We start from the raw sequence: 25,469 nt of genomic DNA on the forward strand, positions 1-25,469 counted from the left end.
AAATCATTAATATAAATATCCCATTTTTCACAATATATTATACTAAAATAAATTAAAAATAAAGAAATAACAACTTTTAAACAGTGCTCAGAGGAAAAAGCTTTAACTGAGCAGAATATCTTAATAAATCAAACAGTCTATATATTAATAATCCCTTTCAGGTGGGCAAAAGACTTCATCCACATAATGAACAAGGCAAAAAGAGACTGAACTTCTGCTATCTAATATGCTGAAATTAATTGGGATGCAAAGAAATTTGAATTAACTTAATGGGAAAACAAATAAATTGGAGATGAAAGCCAAACGTGAAGAACATTGTTACAGATACCAAAAGGTATCCCAGAGCCACAAATCAAACCTGTTTGTCTCTTCATTACATAAATGTGGTAATACTCACAAAGATTACAAATGATTTCTATCATCTATGAGAAAACCTTAATAAGGGAAAAAGAATAACAAGATATAATTCCTGCTCAAGTTTAATCAACAATAAAGCAGGTTGATGAAACTATAATAGTCTGAAAAGCATTATTACTAACCTTCATCAATGTGATAATCACTAATCCAAAGCTTTCCTCCTGCTAATTATTGAAGAAGAATCTCATTCTGATTGATTACTGCACATACACAAAGCATATTGTACACAAATCTCTTGTCTTCCCAATCTCAAAATCTGAGGGTCCATTGATTCCGATCTTCTTTCTTCTCCATGTTTCCGGATAAAGAATGTGTCTCGCTTACAAATCACCTATCTAAAGCCTGAATAGGGATTGTAGGCTTGAGCAGTTGGCATGCCTGAGCCATATGGATGGAAACTAGCTCCATAAGGATTGGCAAAGGGATTTGAAGACTGTTGTTGAGGTCCCATCATCATCATCTGCTGCTGCTGCTGCTGCTGATGCAACATGAAAGCCTGCTGTTGATTGGTCATTGCTGCCATCTGTACTGAATGTGGTGCAGCTACTGCATTGGAGGCAAAGAAAGGATCATGTGCAGTTGTTTGCATCATAGGATTATTAACCATTGGGGCTGGCTCCCAAGGATTGTAGCTCACTGGCTGATTGTTTCGTCTAATTGCATCATCGTATAGGCTGTCTAATGTGAGTTTATCTAGCCCTCCCGCCTTGTCAAATGGAAGTAAATTTGTGTTAGCCAACATCAATCACAAAAACACAACCACATTTTTTCTGCATATAAGCACTTAAAAGTCTATAATAGTTAACATCTAACTGATATTGTTCTACTAAGAACATTAAGCAATAGGAATAACTAGTAGCAGCAGTACCAGTTTGCTAGCAGCTGCAGCATTGTCATTCGAGCTTGGAGCTGTAACAAGCGCAAGTTCCCATCCCGTTGTACCATTTGCATGATTTGCAATAGTTGTACTTTGTTGGTCAGCTGCAATAGCAGAACCACCGAAAATTAGGGTACTTTTTCAGCTGTAAACAAACTATTAATGTAGTTAAATCCTATCAAATCTTATTACATGCTCTTAGTTTCTTTTGTTTCTTAACATTTAGAAGATTTGCTCTTCCTAACATTAAATTTCAACATATTCCTCGAGAAAAATTATACATGCTGCTTTTATCATGTTGAATTCACTGAGATGAGTTCTGAATTTAGGCCATATTTCAACATGTGAAACAGAGAGATATGTACTGAAATAACTTACAAACGGGAACAATAGCTAGAGCCAGGGCATTCTTTTCATCCAGTTCTGAAGCGGCTGGAACAGGATCATCCAAGGTCTACCAGGCAAAAGAGAGGAAAGAGAAGCAAGTAAGGAAACTACAGAATGTGCAGGATGGATGTTCTGACAAGAGAATTACACTGCATTCCAGGAAAAGGTAAATAAATTTACCACCAAATCAGGAGGTTCAACAACTGGCTCTTCAACTTTTACTGGTTCAGGTGGAGGCGGCGATGGTGGGCGTTCCTCCTTCACCGTCACATCTGGTTCCTTTTTGTACTCTATAGCTAAGATTTCTTTTGGGGCAGCAATTTTATTGTCAGCAACCTGCTTTGAGTAAAATTATATTGTCAAGCAAAAGTTATTGTGAAAGCTAGGCAGAACTGCTAATACATATGCTATCTCTGGATAGGAAATAAGACCACAAATTATTACAAGGAATGGCACATATCCAAAGTACAGATTTGATAAAATGATGCCTTGGAAAGCGAGTCACATCACATTCATGACAATATTAGAACATCTTGTGCATAAGACCAATAAAAACAGTAGCTCACTCTTTTAATATATTCGATCACAGTACCAATTATTGGGAACAAAAAATATCCCACATCAGGAACAATTGAAAATGAAAGGGTAAATATGAATGGTTGAGTTATAGCACGGAATTGGCTAGTCATTTTATTGGGCTAATTTTCAACCATAGCCTCTCAAGCTTAACTTTGAGTGTGCTCTCAATTTGGTTAATTAATTTTAATTTCTTTCTTAAAACTCATTCAACTTTAATCTGGACAAGAAAAAGCTCCATTTAGCCATCTTCTGATAAAAGCTTCGGCAATTCGATAACACGGTGATGCCATGTGGCCTTTCAGAAATAAAAAACTTATTTTGTAAGCATGTGGTTTTTATAATTTAATTAATTATTTTATATAAGTGCTAAAAAGAGAAGAATTTTGTTTTGCATACACAGTCAAATATTGTCCTCCCCTCATTTTTTTTTCATCTCCCAAGAATACTCCATCCCATTTTCTCTTCTTTGTAACTTGCCCATCCCTTCCATCCGGCTCCTTGAACCAGACCCACTTCTGGCCAACCCCTGTTTATTAAAGATAATGTTGTTTCTGCTAATTAAGTTATAACTTATATTGCTTTCCAAGTTCCATGAATTCTATTTGCTTTATCCCTCTGTCTTTTTTATTCCTTCGATGAAAATCTACCTTATTTTATGGAGGTTCAAAAATGCAGATTTTAGTAAGTGATACTATAATCCATTTTGCTTCCTAGAGCCTGAGTACGTTCTCGCTTTGTCTTTTTGCTTGTGTATAAAAGAAGTTCATCCTGAAAGGAAGTTATGGCTTTATGGGTTTCTTAAATGGGCTTGGCACCTTTGAGCTTGAAAGGTTAGTGAATAAAACAGATTTTTTTAGTTCTATATTCTCTTTGAAGGATCTAAAAGACATGAAGGGGAAAGAAGTTGAACTTCTTAAAAACTACTCTTCGAAATATTGAATCTGAAGTATGCAATACATTGAAGGACAAATTAGTTTATCGCCTTGGAAGTACATCAAATATATATATGTATTGAAAATTTTACTTCAGACAGCAAGAGAAGTAATTTTCCTATCGATAAAGCTTGTAATCTAATACATTATATTTTAGTTTATTTTAGTACAAATCACATCCCCTACATTGAGTTGCTTAGCCCAGATAGCTTCCAATATGTTTCTTCAATGACTCCTTCATTTATATGCCAGGAATCACTATACTCAATGAGGTTCTGGCACGACAATATAATAGATCATACAAGAATAAGCCCCCCAAAGGAACAGAGAGTTTCTAATTCGGTTGCAACATTTTGATACAAATTGAGGAAATGGAAATGGGTTTGTTTCTCTTGGAAGCATGGTTCTTTGCTGGATTTTTTGAAGGAACAAGATGGAGTACCTCTTATTGAGAAGGAGATAAGCAGGAATTGTGGTTACCTGAACAGGTTTGACCAAAGAGATGAAAAACGGTAGAAGTGATGTAATGTCAACCAGTGTGTGTCGAGAAGGAAGAGATGGAGCTAGTTTTGTGCATGTAGGTTGATGGTGAGAAAGAGTTTCCTTCAAGTGGGTTTGTGAAGGCAGAACTAGCAGCTGGTTAAGGACAGTAGGAGAGAAACTTCTATTTAAATTAAAAAATACACATGGGTTGTCCATGTCATCGCATAGCCTGACCTTATGACAGAAAACAGTTAAAAAGAAGTTTTTTGTCGTCTAAATTAAAGTTGAAGGAGTTTCAAGAAAGAAATTAAAATTGAGAAACTGAATTGAAAACACACCTAAAGTTAAGGGACTATAGATGAAAATTAGCCTAGTTTGATTTGTAAAGCAACTTCATTTATATAAGCCCATATTAAAATTAATTAAATTGTAATCTGACTAGCATTATTCAAGTTAAACATGATATCAGAGTCGATGGTTGTCAAGGACAAGTATGGACTATGGAGAGGCAGTCAGTAACTGCCATGGTGCTCTGCCACATAGATGGAAGAGAAAGAAGACCCTAGTAGGCCCAATGGAGTAGTAAGACACTTTTCTAAAGAACAGCAGTACATGCAATGACTAGTGTGTCTTCTAAATGTGCATACTCAGATGGGCTCAGTGGAGTAATTGAGCTCTTAGTAATGCCATAATACTCGAGTTAGTAAACAAAATGCTGACGAAATTCACATTTGAGAGGGAGATTGTTGGAATATGCAAGTATTAGAATTCTCACATTAAAAAGAGAGAGAATGTGAAAAGCATATAAGCAGAAAGAACCAAAAAAAACCTATTGCCTTAAAGATTTGGGTCGCATGCAATGTAAAGCCCATGAGTGTTTTCTTTCACATTGCCTATCAAGAAGAATTTTCCCCAATAAGTTGCATTAGAGCCCAGTTAGAGTTATTGGTTTCAGCCGCCCATAAGAGTGCATGATTGGGCACATATGGAGTTAATACTAATTAATTGTCAAGTGCTAACCATGTGGTTGTACTTCAATTCAAGGGGTATTGGGGAGAAAAAATCCCACAATGGAAATAATAAAAATAAAAGAGTAAATATATATGGTTGAATTACAAAATAGCAGTCGTTTTGATGTGCAAAACAATTTAAGAATTTATATAAGCCCATGTTAAAGGATTAAACTATAATTTGTCCAGCACTCTCTCTGAATTTAACACCAATGAACCAATTAGAAAAGGCTTTTTTTATATATGACCACAAGCTATTTTGAACAATTTATATAGCATCCAATGATAAACACATCTGGTGTTATTTTGCTGCTCTGATTTTCCCATCCAACACAAACTAATTAAACAGAGAGTTCTCTGTACCTGGTCTTTGCGAACTGTGGACATCCGTGGAGCTTCTCGCACATACTCTTCCATTGTTTGTAGGAATGATGCAGGAGGCTTCAACAGCATAAAAAAAAAGTATATAAGAAATGTTTTTATAGAATAATTTAAGAAGCATTAATCCAGGAGTGAGAATATGAACCTGCTCAATCTTCATAAATTTGTCTCCACGTCCAATATCCATACTTTTACATATCTCATAAAATTCTGAAAGTCTCTCCGCCTGAACGCATAGACAGTTCAAAAGCATGCCCATGAAAATAGATTTTTTAACCAACAATAACAGATTATTTACAGTCATTAGTTCATTGCACAGCTATCCCCAAAAATTACCTGCTGACAAGCTCTTCTATATATATCCAAAGCCCTCGAGGCATCATGGCGTTGCATCTCAAAGAACTGCCATAGGTAATGTAGCAAGTAGATGATTTTCCTAATGGTTCTAGATTCTTATCTTAAAGACCAAGTTGATTGATTAATGATTACCTTGTCAACCAAATTGGCTATACCATCACTTATAGTTTGATAGATTCTTACGCTTTCAGAAGCAACCTGTTATTTACAGATGATGGTAGGACAAATTACATAACAAATGAGTAAAATCTCCACATTAATCCAGCTAGCATGCAGGAAAAGCAATAATACAAATCCCACTTACCAATGAAAGTGCTAACTGAATAACAAAATTGTTAACTGCTGCCCCTTGTGGCTACACAGAAGATACAAGAACTCCTTATAAAAAAAATTAAAAATAGATAAAATAAAATAACTGATGGAGACCTGAAGCTTAAGTTTAGTCATGATGTGGCCCACTATTTCCATTTAACGTTGAGATACGACTATCATATAAATCCACCATTTGTGCATATTCAGATTACCTGACAACAAAGAACACGGAAAAGAAGTTGTTGCAAAGCTGGTAGCTGCTCCAGCAACTCAGCAGTATCCAGATCCTTAATCCTCTGCATCAAAGTTATTATCAATATATATCCAGAGAACCTTTGTATTCAACAAAACTTTAGGGCTACCAGACAAACAAATTTGTTAAACAGGAACTGAATAAAGTTGTGATCAAGTATAATTTAGCCACATTTTTATTATGTTTATCATTGCTTATTTACACATTTTTTAGCTTAATTTATGGTTTTTACCTTGTTTTTACAGAAAAGGAAGAAATTGGAAAAATGGAGAAAAAGTGCAGAAAATGACAGAAAAGTGATTGGGTCAGTGATTTGCCCAAATCACTGCCCAAATCAAACTGGAGCAGAAAACTGGGATTAACTCACAGACAGTGATTGGGGCAACGATCTGGGCAAATCACTGTCCAGATCAAGCTGAAGCAGAAACCTGAAGGCAACAGACAGAAAAGTGATTGGGTCAGTGATTTGTCCAAATCACTCGTAGAAACTGGTCAAATCACTCGCAGAGACAGAGACTGGACTGAATCCCAGAGAGCGATTGGGGCAGATTGGGCAAGTGATTTGCCCAAATCACTCGCAGAAACTGCCCAAATCACCTTGACAGCAAAAATTGACAGCAGAGGCGGGAAAACAACAGGGAACCAAATTTCGAATTTTCAGAAGCCCAAATCCAACTCAATCACTACCAACACAATTCCAAGAGCCACGAAAGAGTTTCTCACCTAAGGAATTGCAGTTGCAATTAAATTCAACATCAAAAGAGGAATCACAAGCCAAATTAAAAAGGGATTTCAAAACCCTAGAAGGATGGAATTCTTCAGCTATAAAAGGGCAGCCTCCAAACCAGCAAGGGGCATCTTCTGATCAGCTACTCAGCATCTTCTCACCTCGCCAGAAACTCTGCCGCCTCTTTTCTTCTTTCTTTTCTTTTCTTTTCATCTTTTTGTGTATTTAGTCCACCATGAGTGGTTAAATTCCTTCTTTTCTAGTTGAAGTTGGTAAATTTCATATTTTTGTGATGAATTGGGAGATTTAAATCTCCATTGTTAAACTTCTATTTATTTTCAATATTTATGCAATTTGAGCTTTTCATAATTATTACTTTGCTTTTAGAATCAATAAGGGCCCATTGCTTTTAAATTGTTTGAATGATTTAGATCCGTAATTGCTTAGGTTGTTCAAATACACATTTAATTAAATTGCATAATCTAAACTTGACCACGCGGTTGGCAAGGATAGAATTAGGTTTCTCTAAGTCTTAATGCAGTTGACAGTTGTTCGATGCCAAAGGCCCCAAGGACATTCCTTGGCAACTTGTTAACTAGTGTTTGATTAGCGAACATTTCCTAATCAAACTAGAACTAAGGAGGAATTTGGATTGTGAGAAGCGTCTTCCACATCCTAAACTAATTTATTGGAATAAATAGGAGTGTTAAAAAATCAATGATCAATTCTAAACAATCTGAAATAGATCCATACTTCAACTAGAAGCTTTTCTCTTATTGATTTACTCATCTTTAAATTATTGCTTTCTTTTGCTATTTAGTTTTAATTCATCAAATCAAACCCCCCTCTTTTAATTACTTGTTATTTACTTGACCTAGTCATTATTAGGAAAATCATTGGTGTCAATTCCCTGTGGTTCGACCCTATTGCCACTATCTACAAGTTTATTGTTGATTGTTTAATAGGTTTATTTTTGACGGCTTCGACAACCGCTTATCAAAAATTGGCACCGTTGCCGGGGATTTGATCTAACTAACGTATTTTCCTTTTATGACCAGGGCTGATCGTAAAGAAACTCTTCTTTACGATCCAGAAATTGAACGCACTGCCAAGACCTTACAAGCATGGCTACGGTAAGTATGTCTTTTCTCTCTTCTCAAATTTCTGAACTAACCTCTATGGTGAGAAATTATGGTATAGGTCAAGCCCAACAACTTCAACAAGCACATGCATTTGAAGGATTCTATGGACAGCCAAGACATAATCCCTACCTTGACACATACAATACAAGTTGGGGAGACAATCTGAGCTATGGCTATACAAGGACAGACCACTACCATGACTACCAAAGAGATCTGCAATATAATCCATGTTGGGGGGACAATCCGAATTATGGCTATGCAAGGGCTGACTACTACCAAAACTATCAAGCCCAAGCAACACCTCAAAACTCCAATATGGAACTTGAAGAGATGGTGAAGAGGTTAGAAATTTCTGGGAAAATCCTCCAACAGCAAGTGGATCAAGCGGTCAACTCAGTGGACGCATACATATTAAGAAGAGAGGAAGAGCTTCAAGATCTATGGGACGATGACGAAGAGACAGACCGAGCTGTTGAGTCTGCTGCACAAATCACCACTACACTTGAATCTGAACCAGCTACTGCCCAAACAACACTTGTTGAAGCTTCTGTCATCCAAGAGACAGCAACTACTGTAAAAAATTCAGACTTTGCTGCTGTCCAACCTACTGCAAATAGAGACAGCAGTTGCTGTCCACCTGCTGAAAATTCTACAATTACATCAGCAATTGCTGAACCTGCTGTCCAAAAATCAGCAAGTGCTGAATCTGCCACCATTACATCCCTTGTTGCTGTCCAAACACCAGCAACCTCAGAAATTGACACCACTGAACCAGAAGTTGTTGCACTCGCTGAACCAGCAACATACACCACTCAAACAGCTCCTGAACAGCCAGCAAAGAAGCAACAAGTGGGACAAATGGCTTCATCCTTGAGTAAGCTTGAATCACAAGGAAAGCTACCTTCCCAAACTGAGATAAATCCAAGGCAAAATGCTAGTGCCATCACATTGAGGAGTGGAAAAGAGCTGCAAGACAGTAGGGCTGAAAAATTGCAAAAACAGGCCATGGAAAAAAATCTGCCAGAAAGTGATCAGGGCAGTGATTTGCCCAAATCACCCAGACAATCTGCCCAAATCAGTGAGCAGACAGACTTGACAGAGAGTGATTTGACCAGTGATTTGCCCAAATCACTAGCCAAATCAGACAGCAAACAGCAGAAATCAGAGCAGACAGCAGATACACCAGATCTGAAGCCCTTACCCAGCCACCTCAAATATGCATACTTGGAGGCTGGAAATACACTTCCAGTAATTATTTCTAACCAGCTCAGCCAAGAAGAAGAGGAAAAACTCCTTGATGTGTTGAGGAAGCACAAGAAAGCAATTAGGTGGACCTTGGAGGACATAAAAGGCACCTCAAGACCATTCGGTGGAGGCTCAAGACAGGATGCAGCACATGGAAAGCATGTTGCAGCTGCTGGTTCAACATTTTTCTGCCCACAGACCAACCACGACAGTGATTTGACCAGTGATTTGCCCAAATCACTTGGCCTAATCACCCACATCCCAGGCAGTCTCTTTCCTTCTCCTTATTAATTCTTTCATATTTATGTTTAAACATTGAGGACAATGTTTGGGATAGGTGTGGGGGTATTTACTGCTAGGTTATATTTTTGCATTGATTACATTATATTTTTGCTTTCTTTTTTGTTTCATTTTGCATCTTTTTGCCCCATAAACACACACCGAAATTTTTTCTTTTTTCACACATTTTTTTTCACACACACACACAGAATTTTGACTTAGCTTTTGCTCTACTCAGCATAGATAACAAGGTTAAAAGAGCTTCATATCTCATGACTCCATTGATTATCCAACCCTTTAAATCTAAATTGAATCATGCACAGTGTGTAGCCTTTACTTAGGAAGTTTTTCTTCTTGAATTGAGTTCTTGAAACTGCTGTGGCCAATAGGAAAGGAAAATAAAATACATGCAATAAAAGTTAGTGTAATTCTCTTTGAGTTGATTTGCCCAAATTGATATAAAAAGGAAAAAGAAAAAGAAAAACTCAGCAAATCAAAAAGCACAACCTGTTCCTATGATCTAAGGCTATGAACTGAGCTAATAGTCACTTGGACAAGTGACCAACTGAGTAACCAGAGGTGTATTACCCATGTGCACCGTCGCGTAAAAAGGTTGGTGACTTTTCAAGCATAAAAATAAAGTTTCGATGGTCTAAGATTATGAACAGAGCTAGTAGCCACTTGGACAAGTGACCAACTGAGTAACCGGGGGTGTATCACCCATATGCACCATCGCGTAAAAAGGTTGGTGATTTTTTCAGGCAAGGATAAAAAGTGCTGGTAATTAAAAATGCTTAAAATAGGGCAAGTCACTCTTAAGGGATTGCATTAAACCTAATATAAAATAATAAGCATGATCAAATCAAAAACTTTCCCTTGGCCATGGTGAGTGATAGGAAACAAGGAAAGAAGGGGACAACTTTAGTACATGCATCCTACACTGTAGTGTTTCAAATTAGGAGTCTAGGGGGGCTGATTAAGTGGTATTTAGGCTCAAAAGAAAAAAGAGATTGATTGACTAAGTTATTTGTTGCTTGAGGACAAGCAAAAAGTTAGGTGTGGGGGTATTTGATCAAGTATAATTTAGCCACATTTTTATTATGTTTATCATTGCTTATTTACACATTTTTTAGCTTAATTTATGGTTTTTACCTTGTTTTTACAGAAAAGGAAGAAATTGGAAAAATGGAGAAAAAGTGCAGAAAATGACAGAAAAGTGATTGGGTCAGTGATTTGCCCAAATCAAACTGGAGCAGAAAACTGGGATTAACTCACAGACAGTGATTGGGGCAACGATCTGGGCAAATCACTGCCCAGATCAAGCTGAAGCAGAAACCTGGAGGCAACAGACAGAAAAGTGATTGGGTCAGTGATTTGCCCAAATCACTCGTAGAAACTGGTCAAATCACTCGCAGAGACAGAGACAGAAACTGGACTGAATCCCAGAGAGCGATTGGGGCAGATTGGGCAAGTGATTTGCTCAAATCACTCGCAGAAACTGCCCAAATCACCTTGACAGCAAAAATTGACAGCAGAGGCGGGAAAACAGCAGGGAACCAAATTTCGAATTTTCAGAAGCCCAAATCCAACTCAATCACTACCAACACAATTCCAAGAGCCACGAAAGAGTTTTTCACCTAAGGAATTCCAGTTGCAATTAAATTCAACATCAAAAGAGGAATCACAAGCCAAATTAAAAAGGGATTTCAAAACCCTAGAAGGATGGAATTCTTCAGCTATAAAAGGGCAGCCTCCAAACCAGCAAGGGGCATCTTCTGATCAGCTACTCAGCATCTTCTCACCTCGCCAGAAACTCTGCCGCCTCTTTTCTTCTTTCTTTTCTTTTCTTTTCATCTTTTTGTGTATTTAGTCCACCATGAGTGGCTAAATTCCTTCTTTTCTAGTTGAAGTTGGTGAATTTCAGATTTTTGTGATGAATTGGGAGATTTAAATCTCCATTGTTAAACTTCTATTTATTTTCAATATTTATGCAATTTGAGCTTTCCATAATTATTACTTTGCTTTTAGAATCAATAAGGGCCCATTGCTTTTAAATTGCTTAAGTAATATTGTTTGGATGATTTAGGTCCGTAATTGCTTAGGTTGTTCAAATACACATTAAATCAAATTGCATAATCTAAACTTGACCATGCGGTTGGCAAGGATAGAATTAGGTTTCTCTAAGTCTTAATGCAGTTGACAGTTGTTTGATGCCAAAGGCCCCAAGGACGTTCCTTGGCAACTTGTTAACTAGTGTTTGATTAGCGAACATTTCCTAATCAAACTAGAACTAAGGAGGAATTTGGATTGTGAGAAGCGTCTTCCACATCCTAAACTAATTTATTGGAATAAATAGGAGTGTTAAAAAATCAATGATCAATTCTAAACAATCTGAAATAGATCCATACTTCAACTAGAAGCTTTTCTCTTATTGATTTACTCATCTTTAAATTATTGCTTTCTTTTGCTATTTAGTTTTAATTCATCAAATCAAACCCCCCTCTTTTAATTACTTGTTATTTACTTGACCTAGTCATTATTAGGAAAATCATTGGTGTCAATTCCCTGTGGTTCGACCCTATTGCCACTATCTACAAGTTTATTGTTGATTGTTTAATAGGTTTATTTTTTACGGCTTCGACAACCGCTTATCAAGTTGCAATAATTACATCTCAGCTCGATAAACCAAAATTTCCCAACTTATAAATATGTGCTTTTGTATGTAAATAAGTACATATGATAAAATTCAAAAGTGAAAGAAACAATTATTGAAATATGCAACTGTAGCAAATGAAAGGTTACAAGTGGGCCATCCAGACAAAATTTTAATGGTTTACGATGCTATAATATAAAATTAAATCCATCACATAGCAGGGATAGATAACATAACAATTGCTTTAGAAATAAGGCAATCTATCTCATAAATATGCATCCAAGTAATAATCCAATGAAAGGCTCGTTATATACAAATTCATATCTAGAGGGTGCACTTCATATTGGCTTATCCCTACCATGGGGTCTCTCTTTTTTACCAGACCATAAACTAATATCCAGGAGATTGAAAATCCATATAGCTCACATCACATCATCAAATTATGAGATGAAAACATCAATTAGTTCTCCGTGAACATTAAAACAAATTGAAAGAAAAGATAATAGAGGTACCAGTAAAAAGGAAAATTAAAGTTCTTACAGGTCGATCTGTCTCAACATCATACTTAAGAACACGGAAGCATTCCAGCCTCTCCTCCAAAAATAAGGCATAAGTGCGCACCCAGGCAGAATAATCCCATGCTGCCCAGGACACAACACTAGATGTTAAACAATCATTTAACATAAATAATCCATTCAAAGAGAACAGAAAAAATTATAAAAGAGAAGAGGAATACCATTTGGACTAGAATCATCTTTGAAATGAGACATGTTAAGCATATGACTCCTGCTTCTTCCATAATTAATGAGTTCCTCGTGAAATGTGGGGTCCACTTCTCTCAAAGCACGATGGATGACAATTAAGGTTTTCAGTGCAACCTATGAACTAGCCAACAGTCAGTCATGCATATTACAGAGAGACACAAGGACAATGTGCATACTTACATGATCATATGATCATAAGACTTATTGGAGCATTAATCTCTAAAAATTAAAAAATAACTGGCAATCATCCAATGATACATGGGTTTTCATTAGTTAATCACAGGACTTAAAAGTAAGTGGAAATAAACCACAGCTGAGATGATCTGAAGTGTTCAAAGTTTCCCGACTATAATCCTCAAATAAAGTTTTAGAGCAAGATGGACATAGTGGCAGATGGAAGAAATATAACCAATTTCACTTGCAAATTTGATATAACAGATCACCAAATTCTTCATTTGTTCTTCATTTGAAAAGGGAGGAATCTTTCTGTTCATTGCTAGCAAGAATCAAAATTTCACATGAAATTCAATTGGTATTTTCATTTACATCAATCTCTCTAGCCGGTTATACAAAAAAGTCACTCAAATTATTAGAGAGGTTCCTTTAGCATTCCAGTGACTGTCCATGTAGGTTCATGATGAACATGAACATGTTAAATTTACGAATGAGAAAAAGTCTGACCACTTGTAACCATTTATGCATTCACTATAATGTTATTCCAGCGTAAAAAGCAATGAGGATAAAAGTTTGAGTATTTTGATTTTGGAACATGAAAGTACTAAAATGGATTCATGGGATCCTAATTTCCAAGCCAAAGTGATGAGAATCTGCATCAAAAAAGCTTTCATTTCCTTCATGTCATTATAATCATAGTCGTTAATTCATAGACTATTATCAATGTGATGCACATACCGCCCAGTTATGCGTTTTCGATAATCTTCTGGCAAGAGCATGGATGCAATAAGCAACATCAGCCCGAGGCCTAGTGGCTGAAATGGCAGAAAAAACAGCTGCAAAATGAAAAATATAACAAGAACGTAAGCTCCCCCATTCTTCAATTGTCCATATACTGCACCAAAATTATTATGGGCTCGGTACATAAGAAGGTTTTTATCTTTGAGAAGAGCAACAGAGGGGAAGAGAACATCCACCTCTAATGTGTCTTTCCTTTGCAGGCCGCTCAACGTGATTTGTGGCCTTAACTATAGCAATGTCCAAGTCCTGAAAAATTGAAAACCACCCAAAAGGATGAAAACATAAAAACAAAGTTGTACTGTCCTTAGGCATAAGTAAATAATCACTCATGATTAAGCCTACCTTGTAATCACTATTGACTTTGGCCAATGAAACAGTGGTTGTGTCCTTAAGGGCCCCTAGTGCTTTCCTTAAGCTTTTCTGAGTACCGCCTCCTGACATTCTCTCTCCCTTTCAATCACAAAATCCTGCAAACACCCATCAAACAATCTACATCTGTTTGTTTAAAAACTATCAAGTCCCCAAGAACAACATAATTCACCCTTTACATGGTTTAAGCCTTTTGACCTTAAGCTCACTATTGGGATTTTTCATGACATTAATATAGATCGAATCAGCTAGCCATTCATAAAACTCATTAACATCAACACTAAAAAGAAAAAAACGGATTATCGAGTGATTAAAAATAATAAAAAAAATCAAATCAATAAATGAGCTCTAAACTTAACCAATTTCCAGCAAATTGAAGTGAAATAAGACAGATAAAAGCACACATAATTATCCTATCGGAAAAAACATAAAATCAACCACGAAATTACACATCAAAGCAAACAACGTTAACAAGCAAGTAAAAAATACCATAACTAAATAACACTAAAATTCCATCTAACATAACAACCACCATTAAAACCCATATAAAACCTTTCACAAATCACCAAAAGATCTAACCAAAACGACCCACATAATTTTTTTTTTTTAAAGGAACAAGAATAAGAACCTCAGCAATTGAAGGATTGCATTAAGCACTCCCATAAAAAGAAAGATAAAGATCAGCGAGCTTCTATTACCTGAGAGTGGATTCAATAGAGAAGAAGAAAGAAGAAGATGATGGTGTAAGAGGGAAGTGGTCGGTCGGTGGCAGTGAAGGAGAGAAGAAATGAAACCAGAGAAAAGTCGACCAAATTGAGTTGAGAGAGCTCGGTTTGGTTGGGTCGTCGGCGTCGTTGGCAAATTATATTCTTTTCTTTATGTTTTTTTATTTAAATAATAATAATTAATAATAATAATTTCTTAATTTTTTAGGTGTCAGAAATCAGAATACGGCTCTGTAAGAAGCTGCATTGCCTCCTCAAAGGGGTGAAAATGACCGGCATTTGCTTCTCTACATTCTCTCCCATTTTAAATTTCTACTCCTCCTTTCTTCTTCTTTTGCCACGTCACTATAATCTCTCATCTGTTAAAAAATTTTAAATTTAAATTTATTTTTCGTAAATTTTTTTTCCAAAAATTTAATTTATAACTTAATCGATTAATTTATTTAAAACAATTAAAACAACAATTCCTTTTATTTATAAGGTAATAACTTCTTCCTCCAAAAAAAAAATAAAGAAAAAGGTAATACCTTATCATTATCTATAATAAGTAAAGTTTGATTTATCACATTTATATTCTATTTTAAAAAAAATTCTTAAAATCTATTAATTATTTATTTTAAATATATTTTATTAATATATGCTAACACGTCCAAAAAATAGAATTTATAAGAATAATACTCCTAATAATAAATAAAAATAAAATAAATTTAAATTTGTAATTATATGAATGGCTATTATTGATAGAGACTGAGCATGGAAATGTTAAAGTTACTGAAATGTGTCATATGAAAATCTTGAACAACAATAGAAAAGGAAAGTCGCTTAGAAAGAGGAGAAGACTCCCTGCTGCCAACTAAACATGAAAGACACCAATTTTGAATTTCTTTTATTCGCATTATACCCTTGCTTTTCTTTAATATTACCAAAGTAGCCTTACTTATTTATTTTTGAATTTTTTTTTTCATTTTTTAAGAAATAAATTGGCCCACTTTCATTGATTGTCATCGTCACAAACAGCTATAGTCTAATCAGTTTGTGACGGAGGGCACGTTTGGGTGAAAACGAATTAAAGGTTAAATTACTTTGATATGGCAGAATATTTATTTAAAATGTGTTATGTATTGTTATTATACGGCGGAATTAAGTGATCAAATTTTGATGACTTATAATTTTCGGTAATGATCTGTGATTCTTAATTACTTAAATTTTATATAAAAAAAATTCGATCAGTATGATAATTAAAATTCAGAATAATAATAGATTTAGCTTTTTTATTTTCGACCGAATTTTTTATAATATCTAAATTATCATTAAAAAAATATTATATAATAAATTCTCATTAAAACTATAAACATGTGATTTTTTATTCACAAGCAAAACATACATAAAACTTAATATATGCATTGTTATACACTATTTTTAAATTCAAGCAATTTTCGACCACATCATTTAATTTTTTTGCCGAAAATATTCTATTAAATTTTTCTTGATCCATTTGGAATAGATTCAATCTAGCATTTCTATTTAGCTTTTTCACTATATTCTATTGAATTTTTCTCGATCCATTTAGGATAGATTTGATCTAGCATTTCTATTTACCTTTTTCACTATATTCTATTGAATTTTTCTCGATCCATTTAGGATAGATTTGATCTAGCATTTCTATTTACCTTTTTTCACTTAGAGTCATTTTCATTTCTCACACTTCAATTTTAATATGATTGAAAATTCACGAGTTGTCATCATCTCCTCCACTCCTATCAGTGAATAGGACACTCCTCTCATGGTCAATGATACAGACCTCAATAATCTAAATGATGCATAAATAGTGCAATACATCAATAAGTTACAGACAACTCTTGAGCAATATAAAACTCGGAAGGAGACCTCATTCATGCCTCCTAAAATAAGAGAGGAAGTTTCCTTCGAGACTCATAAAACTCAGACGGAAACAATTCACACACAATCCAATGGAAAGGCCAAACTAGAGGATGATGAATCATTGGACGAGGATCCAAAAGACATTGACCGAAAGATGGTTCAAGTTGTACAAATGTAGCAGAAGAAGTAAGAGAAAGATTATGGTTTGGATAATGACTCACCTCTATCAGAGAAAATTCTTGCAGAGACCTCTCCCATGAAATTCATGCTGCCCAATTTATATAACTACGATGGGACGACAAACCTAAGGAGCCATCTGACTATTTTTCAGACTACGATGCAGCTTCAGAATGTCAATAATTTCATGTTGTGCTGAGTCTTCTCATCCACTCTCACAGGTTTTGCTCATAAATGGTACAAGCATCTGAATTCAAGTTTTATCTACAATTTTACACAACTTGTCATGCTATCTGATGACCGCTGGATTTCAGCATCCCGGTCTGAGGCCTGGCCCATGATAACAGCCCATGATAACAGCCCATTACTTGAAGGCTCTTAAGCCTCCCCCATGAACCAGATTCAGCCCGCTCGGCCTGAAGACCGGACTCCCTCTAAAGCCTCTCAAGCGGGTCGGCCCAGTCCTTTCGGCCCTAAGATCAGACCTTCATTGGGCTCCAGTCCTAATCTCATCTTCCAGTCCAGTCCGAAGGAGAAAAGGTAGCCAGCCCATTCGCCTAGTGGGTCCATCCGTATGCGTGCCAGAGGGAATTAAATAGTAGTTACGCATGGAGCAGAGATCTGATATTCTCGTATGTCCGTATCCGTATGACAGAGACAGGTGGCCCAATGGCAGTGAGGCCGTTACATGTCACTAGTGGACGAAGGAAAAGAATAAAAGGAGATGAGGACCCTCCTCTCAGATCAAGCTTACTCAACCCTTGTAAAACCCTATTTTCTGGATCTCAGATCATCACCAGCTCGGTGCCTTCGACCGGCCTGACAGTGACCCTCGGAGCCTTTTTCGTCCCCTCAGTAAAGGTCCGTTGGGACCTGGGGGCTTGGGAAGACTGAGGAGCTGAGCTAGACTTGCTGCGGCTGGATGGCCTAGAAGACCTGGTACCTCGGGAGCTCGGCTTGGGAGCTCGAGAAGAAGCCGGAGCAGGAGGCCGGCTAGCCGACCTGGAGGAGATGACTTCAGCCACCCTCTGGGTAGTCTCTCCCACTGATCGCCCAGCTCGTAGGGCGTCCAAAGCAGCATTCATGCTCTTCCAAGATAGCGTGAAGTTCTTCGGGGGCTTGATTTGGTCCATTTTCACTTCGGAAGCTGCAAAGTTTCAAAATCAGAACGGATTAGAACCGCCCTCGGTAAAAATCATAAAGACAAGACAAAACAGTTAAATGAAATAAAGTACCCGCGTCCTTGATATCCCGAAGATTAGATGCGAACATACACTTTTCGATATCATACTTCTTTTCAACAGAAGTCAGTCGAATGTACCCAACCTGCTTGGTAAGGCTCAGCTGGGGCAGGTCGTTGCAGCTTAGAGGGACGTCCTCCCAGGAGAGATCCACCTCCCAAGACAACCCGGACTCCTTCTTCAGCTCAACCACCGCGAATCCCTCCACCCAGCCTTTTATCGAGTCTTTATGACTGGAGAAGATTGACAGCCCCTCGCGAGGGGCAAAGTAGTAAAAACCTTGGCTTGCCTTGACTAGCCTAAAGAAAGTGACGAGCAGACGCGCTGTGGGTGTGAACCTCCAGCTCAGACAGACAGATTCAAAAGAAAACATGAAAAGAATGGAATTAGGAGCCAGCATTCGAGGGCTTATCTCGAAGTACCGGAAGACCTCAATAAAGAAAGGAGAGAAGGGAAAGGTCAAGCCATACTCTCTTTGTTTGGCAAAAAAGACCAGGCTAAGGTTCTTCTGTGGGTCTATTAGACCAGTGGGAGGAGGATTAGGAAGAACAATCCTCTCATTCCGGTAGGGAGCCCGGAGATGAAAAAGGGGTATCTAAATATTCCCTAGAGAAGAAATTTTTCAGGGCGGACGGAGTGATGCTAGACTCTAGGTTAATGACGTCGGGGAGTTTTGGGCCTTCCATGGAAGAATGAAGAGCGTACCTGAAGAGCGGGTAGATCAGAAGGACAGAGCAGGCGAAGCGCACAGAAAACAGAGGAAAGCAAAAGTTATGAGAAGACAGAGAGAATTTGAAAATTTGAAACAGCAATGAGACAAAGAGGTGTTCTGATGAAAACTGTCATTGGACGGCGTGGTCATTATGATTCTCGATATTTACCCCCTCATCAGTCGTACAATAACTGATGAGAAGGTAAAGGGGCAATTGATGACCGCTGAATTTCACCACCCCGGTCTGAGGCCTGGCCCATGATAACAACCCATTACTTGAAGGCTCTTAAGCCTCCCGCATGAACCAGGTTCAGCCTGCTCGGCCTGAAGACCGAACTCCCTCTAAAGCCTCTCAAGCGGGTCGGCCTAGTCCTTTCAGCCCTAAGATCAGACCTCCATTAGGCTCCAGTCCTAATCTCATCTTCCAGCCCAGTCCGGAGGAGAAAAGGTAGCCAGCCCATTCGCCTAGTGGTTCCATTCGCCTAGTGGTTCCATCTGCATGCGTGTCAAGGGGAATTAAATGGTCGTTACGCATGGAGCAGGGATCTGATATTCTCGTACGTCCGTATCCGTATGGCAGAGACAGGTGGCCCAATGGCAGTGAGGCCGTTACACGTCACTGGTGGACAAAGGAAATGAATAAAAGGAGAGGAGGACCCTTCTCTCAGATCAAGCTTACTCAACCATTGTAAAACCCTATTTTTTGGATCTCAGATTATCACTATCCAAATCTAAGTTTGTTGCTTGTATACTTCAAAAAAAACTTTTCTCAGACTTGCGAAAAATCCAATAAAGAGAGATCGAATCTTTAAAAAGTTTTATTTCACGTTTCAATATCAAAACTACAAGGCAAATAACTACAAGGCATATGATGAAGTGTTATTCCCATTTAAAAAATTTATAAGGCATTCGTGTTGAAGTCACGAGATGGGTAACTGCCAGACTTATAACTGGATATTAATTTTATTAATAAATTTTTTAAAATATTTTATCTCGAAACTATAAAACAGATAACCATCAGACATATAATGGTGTTATTTTTATTAAAAAAAGTTTTTAAAGTATTAAAATTAATTATAATAATATAAAATAAAATAACTAAATAACACATACTAAAAATTTAAAAGTAAGCTAACTTTTAAAATATAATTTATAATTTTTTATTTGAAAATTGTGAACTTTTTCTTAATTTTTAAATTAAAATATTTTATTCTTAATAAGTGAATGTGTTTTCATGTTTAATGTTATTTTCTATGAAAAAATAATAAAAAAAGTGCTTAGAAAAGTAAAAAGTAAAAAACTGTTTTTACAATTAAAATGCAATAAGATTTCAGTATTTAATTAAAAAAACTATATAAGTATAAATTTTTATTTTTTAAAATATTTTATCCAAAAACTATCTTAATTTTCGCAAATCAACATGCTCTTAATCTTTTTGTTTGATATATGGAGAAAGATAATTTGAAAATAGTTAGTTTTTCGTAAGGAGAGAACGAGAATGTACTATTTTATTTTATTTTATTTTTTAATTATTTCTCTTAACAATATTAATATTTTTAGTAATTTTATTTACGTAAGATATATTGCGAATAAATGTAAAAATCAAAAGAAAAAAAAAAGCAAAAAAAATTATAAAATTTTAGTAGCCAATAATAAAAACTTGTGAAATTAAGAGGCTAAAAAATGGATTTAGCCATTTTATGCAGAGAGAAATAATCACTTGATCTACTAATAATGCATCAATAGTTAAAAATATCAAAAATGAAAATTTATTTTTAATTTATTATTAAAAAACAAATAAAATTATTATTTATTAAAATTTTAATGTGTAAATTTTTGTTTATTTCGTAATTTTAATCTCATTTATTATATATTAATGAATTAATGGTCCATAGCATTTTTAAATGATTTTTGTTATATGATGACGTATGACTTAGTAATATAGCTTAGATCAAGGGGCAAATGTGTGACAGGGTCACATCACAGTAGGTGCCACGTGGAAGACAGCTGCACCTCCAGCACTGATTCTAAATTAAACCACATGTGTGCCAGCCACATACCAAAACTATTACTCAAAAGACGATCATACCCTCAGTGTAAAATAAGTGGAACAAAACAAAACCGGTGAGAGATGCAGTGTTATTTGCTCGATTATCGAGGGTAATTTCTGTAATTCTATTATTTTCTGTGGGTCCCATAATCGAGGCAAAGTTGGATGTATGCGCCACCCACTTCCAAACTGGGGATCACGTGGCTTCCTCTGTACTGTGATTCACGGAATGCTAACTCGAGTTGAAGTGCTGATTGTGGGCTCCACTATTCGTATACTACCGTTGGATCACTTTTTGAACGTACAAGATTTTTTTCCGTTGTCTTCAGTGCAAAATTGGCAATATTCTTATCCTGTAAAGAACTTTATTTATTTTAAAGTAAGAGAGCAAAAGTGGAGGCTTCGGTTTCAAATTAAACCAAGAATAATAAAAATTTAAAATATAAAATTATGAGCTAATTAAATTAAATAAAAAATAATTTATAAATTTAGTACGTACTATATCTAAATAAATTTAAAAGATTTTAAATTTTATTTTTTAGATTTTAATTAAAAAAATTAAATAAAAAATTTTTAATTCAATTTAATTTAAAGGATATTTGTTTGGCTTATAAATTGATGATTCCTTCCTATGCGGCTGATGTAGGTTTGTTCGAGTTTAAAGGCCACCATGTCTTACTGAGTTTGCTGTTTCAGAGAGATGTCTACACTGTCCAGTCAGAAAAGCCCATATGAGCTGGCCAAAGCATTTCTAAATATATTAAAATAAATTTAGAAGGTCTCATATTCAAATCGTGGCCTCAATCCTCTGTTGTGCGGTAACATTGTCAAAGCTTGAAGGCTTAGGACAGAGACCAATTCAAATATAAATATTACTTTTATGGTCAACTGGCGGTGATTAATTTCTGGACAAATAGTGGAATGTAAGAAAACCGCCATTGAATTAACAGTTAGTTCAACGGTCAAGGTTGGAGATGCTTAATGCTTTATTTTATTCTCTATATTCATTAAAAATATCCAATTTAGCTTATTTTCGATTTTTTTTTATCTAAATTAATTTAAAATTTTCAATATAAGTTCAATTTAGCTTAAAAGTTAAAGAAAATCCACAAGAACTGTCTTCAATATGTTTAGGTTAAATCAAGAAATTCACCTTAAAAAATAAAATACTGGATTTCTTAATTTTGAGGCAAAATAAGAAAATAGAAAAAATTAGATACATAATTTTTATTTTTAAACTATCTAAACTAAATTAAAATAAACTTATAAAATAAGAATTACGAGCATTTAACTACTTTATTCAGATCCTAAATGGTGTCTATAGAGACAGATAAATCAGCTAAGTAATTTTGCATAAAAATAGATTATGAAAACAATTTTAAAGAGATAAATGTATTATTCAAAAAAAAAAGAAAAATAATTATTTTAAATTATTTTCACGTTGATTTGAAATAAGCATGATGTGTCGCACACTCTTTCCATGGATTAGTTTTTAAAATATAGTTAAATTTAATCTAAATTTAACATGATATTATAATCTTTCATTAATATTAGACTTTTTATAAATATGTCACATTACATAATAATATAAAAATAATATTTTTGAGTGAATATAGTTAAAACAAACTATACCACTCTAGAATAATTTAATTAATTTTTTTTAAAATAATCGAATCTCTTAATAGTTATGATATATATTTTATTTTTTTAATATTTAGAATTTAGAATTATAATATAAAATAATTTTAAAGAATTACGTTATTTATAAAATAAATTTCGCATAATGCTATTCATCATATTCTAATTTTAATCTTTAGGAGAAAGATAAAATGTAGGATATAAGTAAATTAAAGATTTCAAAAATTAAGACTCGAGTTATAAAACTTTTTTTAAATTTGAGTGAGTTTGGCTCTATTCGTATAAATTTTAATAAGTTTTAAAGTTAAAATGGATATATAAATTTAAATATAAATATTTATTTTAATATAATTTAATATGGAAGTCTCAAATTAAGCCTCCTTAACCACAGAGAGTGGAGCACCATATCAATCATGTCATATGGCTGCGCAGGTCTATTCACCACAAAATGCTTGCGAACCAGCATCACTCTTCTCTGCAATTGAAGATACCTTCTCTGCGAGATCCTTTTCAAAATTGTCTTGATTTCAGCTATCTTCTCCAATGGAATCCGAACTGTGAACTTGCTCCAGTCAAGCACATCACTAAACGGCAGCGTATAGTTTTCAGACATTATCACTGGGACACATCCTAGTTGAATTGCTGTTACAACTCTAGGACTTGCTACTTCGTACCCACTTGGACACAGACAGAACTTGCTTCGACCCATTAGTTTAAAGTAGTTTTTTTTCTTGTCGAGGTATTCGTGAACTTGAATCTCGTCGTCTTTGTCTTTCCAGTGATTTAAGAGGACTTTTCTAATGTAACCATGGGATCCTCCGGCGAAGAAGGCGAGGATTGTACGCTTGCTTGGAGGTTGGCCGTCACGAGGGGAAGTGCCGAGTAGTTTGCCTGGTGGGATTTTGATTTCTGGCATGGAGATGTCTCTTTGAGGCTGGTACATTTCTGAATAATTTGCATTACAAAGGACGTGAATGAAATTCTTGTAAAGCTCGGGATTGGCTTTAGAGACATCTGGTGCCTACGAAGACAAGGAAAGGTAAAACTAAATCAAAACAAGCAGGAAAATGAAAGAAAAAGGTGATGAAATTTCATGTACCCAATCATGGCAAGAGATCAAGAAATGGTCTGCTCCGTTGCTTCTATTCCAGAAAGGGTATTTATCGGAGATGACGCCGATGTAATCAGTGACGATGTTTTGAAGCTGCGCGCGAGAGAAGGTGACGAGAGGATTGTAAACGTAGCTGATGATATTGGTGATGCTGATGGGGATGAAGAATACGTTAGCTTCGTCAGGATTGCGAGCGAGGAAGTGGCTCTTGCCGCTCTCCATTTCATCGATGAACTGACCTTCGATGCCGTAGATGTCAATTACAGGGCCGATGTGTACTAACGGTGGCTCCCCTTCCTTGTAAACCCACACCCTGAATCTCTTCTCCATCTCAATATAACTCCTGCATATCCAAATGATAATATTAAGAGATTTTCTATTTGGTCTCAATGTTAAGTTATGAGAAAATCTATTGATCCGTTGCTTTTGAACAATACATTAAAATTATTTAATATTTAAAAAATTTGTCAATTAATCATACTGTTAATTTTAATTATGATTTAATATTTAATTTATATAATTTAAAAATATTTTTATTAAAAAAAAAAACCTAATATGGATTAATTGAGACAAGATTTTTTTAAAACAGGCTTATTAGGATTAGAAAAGGAATTCAAGGGAAAATCTTGAGCTTTCCTTTAATATATCTTTCATCCGAGGAGTGAATAACATATATATTTATGTAATTTCCTTGAATTAGCATAACATGTGAAATAAAAAAAAATCTAATTTAATAAATTTCATTTTCATATAAAATAAAAAAAAATTAAGGACTTTTTTCTTATTAAAAAATTTAAAATCTAGCTACTCTAAAAATTATATTTCAATTTTCATTTTCATTAAAAGAATAATTAGAAAGTTAATTTGTAATATATCTATTACCTTATTTGCACAATTAAAGGGATTATTCCTCCTCTAAAGGTATTTTTAAAACCTGAAATAGAAAGAATAAAAAATTTCAATCCCTGTCTTATCAGATTCTAAGCCTGAATATGGAGTTTTTTTTTTTTTTTTTTTGAAATTGAATATGAAGAAATAATCATAATAAATCCCATGTGCAATAAATTTATTATGCTTATTCATTATAATAAATTATGAATTAAAATAATTTTTTATTTTTTATCTATTAAAAAATATGTTGATTTTATTTTCAATTAAAAATTAAAAAATACATTTTAATTATCATTATTTTTTAGAAAACATATTTATTTTCCAGTTCAAAAAGAAAACATATTTATTTTATGTGCTTCACTATATAATTTTTAAGTAAGGATGAATAAGAAAAATCAACAAAATAATTTATTTAGACTCAAAACTCTTAAACTTCTACCATTTTAAGGTAAGCAGAACAAAACCAAATTCTTGAAAGAAAATCAGACGTCTCTTAAACAGTAACCACAATCAAAACGAGAAACCTAGAAGACTTACTGATGAAAAGCGTAAGAATTTCTGTAGATGGCGCCTCTTGGAACGAAAGTCTTCTCCTTGCAAGAAGAACACTTCTGGGTTCTCACTGCTTCACGAATGGCGGCTCTTGATCTAGCCAAACAATCTTCCATCCTCCCCAAACTTCCATTCTGCTTCTGCCATCACAAAACAAACAAGAAAATCAAAAAATGAGTCTGCGTTGAATATATTTAGTTCTTATCAGAAACTGAAAGATCATCGTCAATCAAGCTTGCCTGATGAGCCCTGGTGATTGCAGTGACAGGGCCGATGCCAAAAGTTCTGTTTTCAGGTGGTGGCGAAAGGCTTGGTGAAGCAGAAGGTGGTGGAAGGCTTTGAAGGCTGT

The 25,469-nt window shown here is 35.2% G+C and overlaps 2 protein-coding genes across 3 annotated transcripts; both read right to left on the bottom strand.

Annotated features, from left to right (window-relative positions):
• Window positions 1-255: 255 nt before the first annotated feature.
• LOC110599922 (putative clathrin assembly protein At5g35200) lies at window positions 256-15,011 on the bottom strand. 2 transcript variants are annotated; one of them, XM_021736543.2, is made up of 16 exons: window positions 14,841-15,011; window positions 14,116-14,240; window positions 13,950-14,019; window positions 13,711-13,808; window positions 12,771-12,912; window positions 12,575-12,675; window positions 5,948-6,031; window positions 5,728-5,778; window positions 5,556-5,621; window positions 5,403-5,468; window positions 5,212-5,292; window positions 5,049-5,126; window positions 1,862-2,017; window positions 1,673-1,748; window positions 1,286-1,398; window positions 256-1,123 (listed from the first exon to the last, which is right to left on the bottom strand). In XM_021736543.2, the coding sequence occupies exons 2-16, from the start codon at window positions 14,212-14,214 to the stop codon at window positions 749-751; spliced, it is 1,656 nt and encodes a 551-aa protein (XP_021592235.1). In that variant the 5' UTR covers window positions 14,215-14,240; window positions 14,841-15,011; the 3' UTR covers window positions 256-748. The 2 variants fall into 2 exon arrangements, with proteins under 2 accessions (XP_021592235.1, XP_021592236.1); XM_021736544.2 differs by having other exon boundaries at window positions 14,116-14,262.
• Window positions 15,012-22,918: 7,907 nt separating this feature from the next.
• LOC110630742 (probable glycosyltransferase At5g20260) lies at window positions 22,919-25,257 on the bottom strand. The gene is made up of 3 exons (XM_021778301.1): window positions 25,106-25,257; window positions 23,666-24,020; window positions 22,919-23,587 (listed from the first exon to the last, which is right to left on the bottom strand). The coding sequence occupies exons 1-3, from the start codon at window positions 25,234-25,236 to the stop codon at window positions 22,919-22,921; spliced, it is 1,155 nt and encodes a 384-aa protein (XP_021633993.1). The 5' UTR covers window positions 25,237-25,257.
• Window positions 25,258-25,469: the final 212 nt, after the last annotated feature.

The sequence above is a fragment of the Manihot esculenta genome, chromosome 14, assembly GCF_001659605.2.
Source record: "Manihot esculenta cultivar AM560-2 chromosome 14, M.esculenta_v8, whole genome shotgun sequence".
Classification (NCBI taxonomy): Eukaryota; Viridiplantae; Streptophyta; class Magnoliopsida; order Malpighiales; family Euphorbiaceae; genus Manihot; species Manihot esculenta.

What these genes read in the sequence shown, in the direction of transcription:
- LOC110599922 (XM_021736543.2), bottom strand. Translation starts at nt 14,214, where the DNA reads ATGTCAGGAGGCGGTACTCAGAAAAGCTTAAGGAAAGCACTAGGGGCC. An exon ending in TTGAACCTCCTGATTTGGTG is followed by an intron (nt 1,749 to 1,861) that starts GTAAATTTATTT and finishes TTTGCCTGGTAG; the next exon opens with ACCTTGGATGATCCTGTTCC. An exon ending in CTGCAGCTGCTAGCAAACTG is followed by an intron (nt 1,124 to 1,285) that starts GTACTGCTGCTA and finishes CCATTTGACAAG; the next exon opens with GCGGGAGGGCTAGATAAACT.
- LOC110630742 (XM_021778301.1), bottom strand. Translation starts at nt 25,236, where the DNA reads ATGGAAGATTGTTTGGCTAGATCAAGAGCCGCCATTCGTGAAGCAGTG. An exon ending in AATTCTTACGCTTTTCATCA is followed by an intron (nt 24,021 to 25,105) that starts GTAAGTCTTCTA and finishes TTGGATATGCAG; the next exon opens with GAGTTATATTGAGATGGAGA. An exon ending in TGATCTCTTGCCATGATTGG is followed by an intron (nt 23,588 to 23,665) that starts GTACATGAAATT and finishes TTGTCTTCGTAG; the next exon opens with GCACCAGATGTCTCTAAAGC.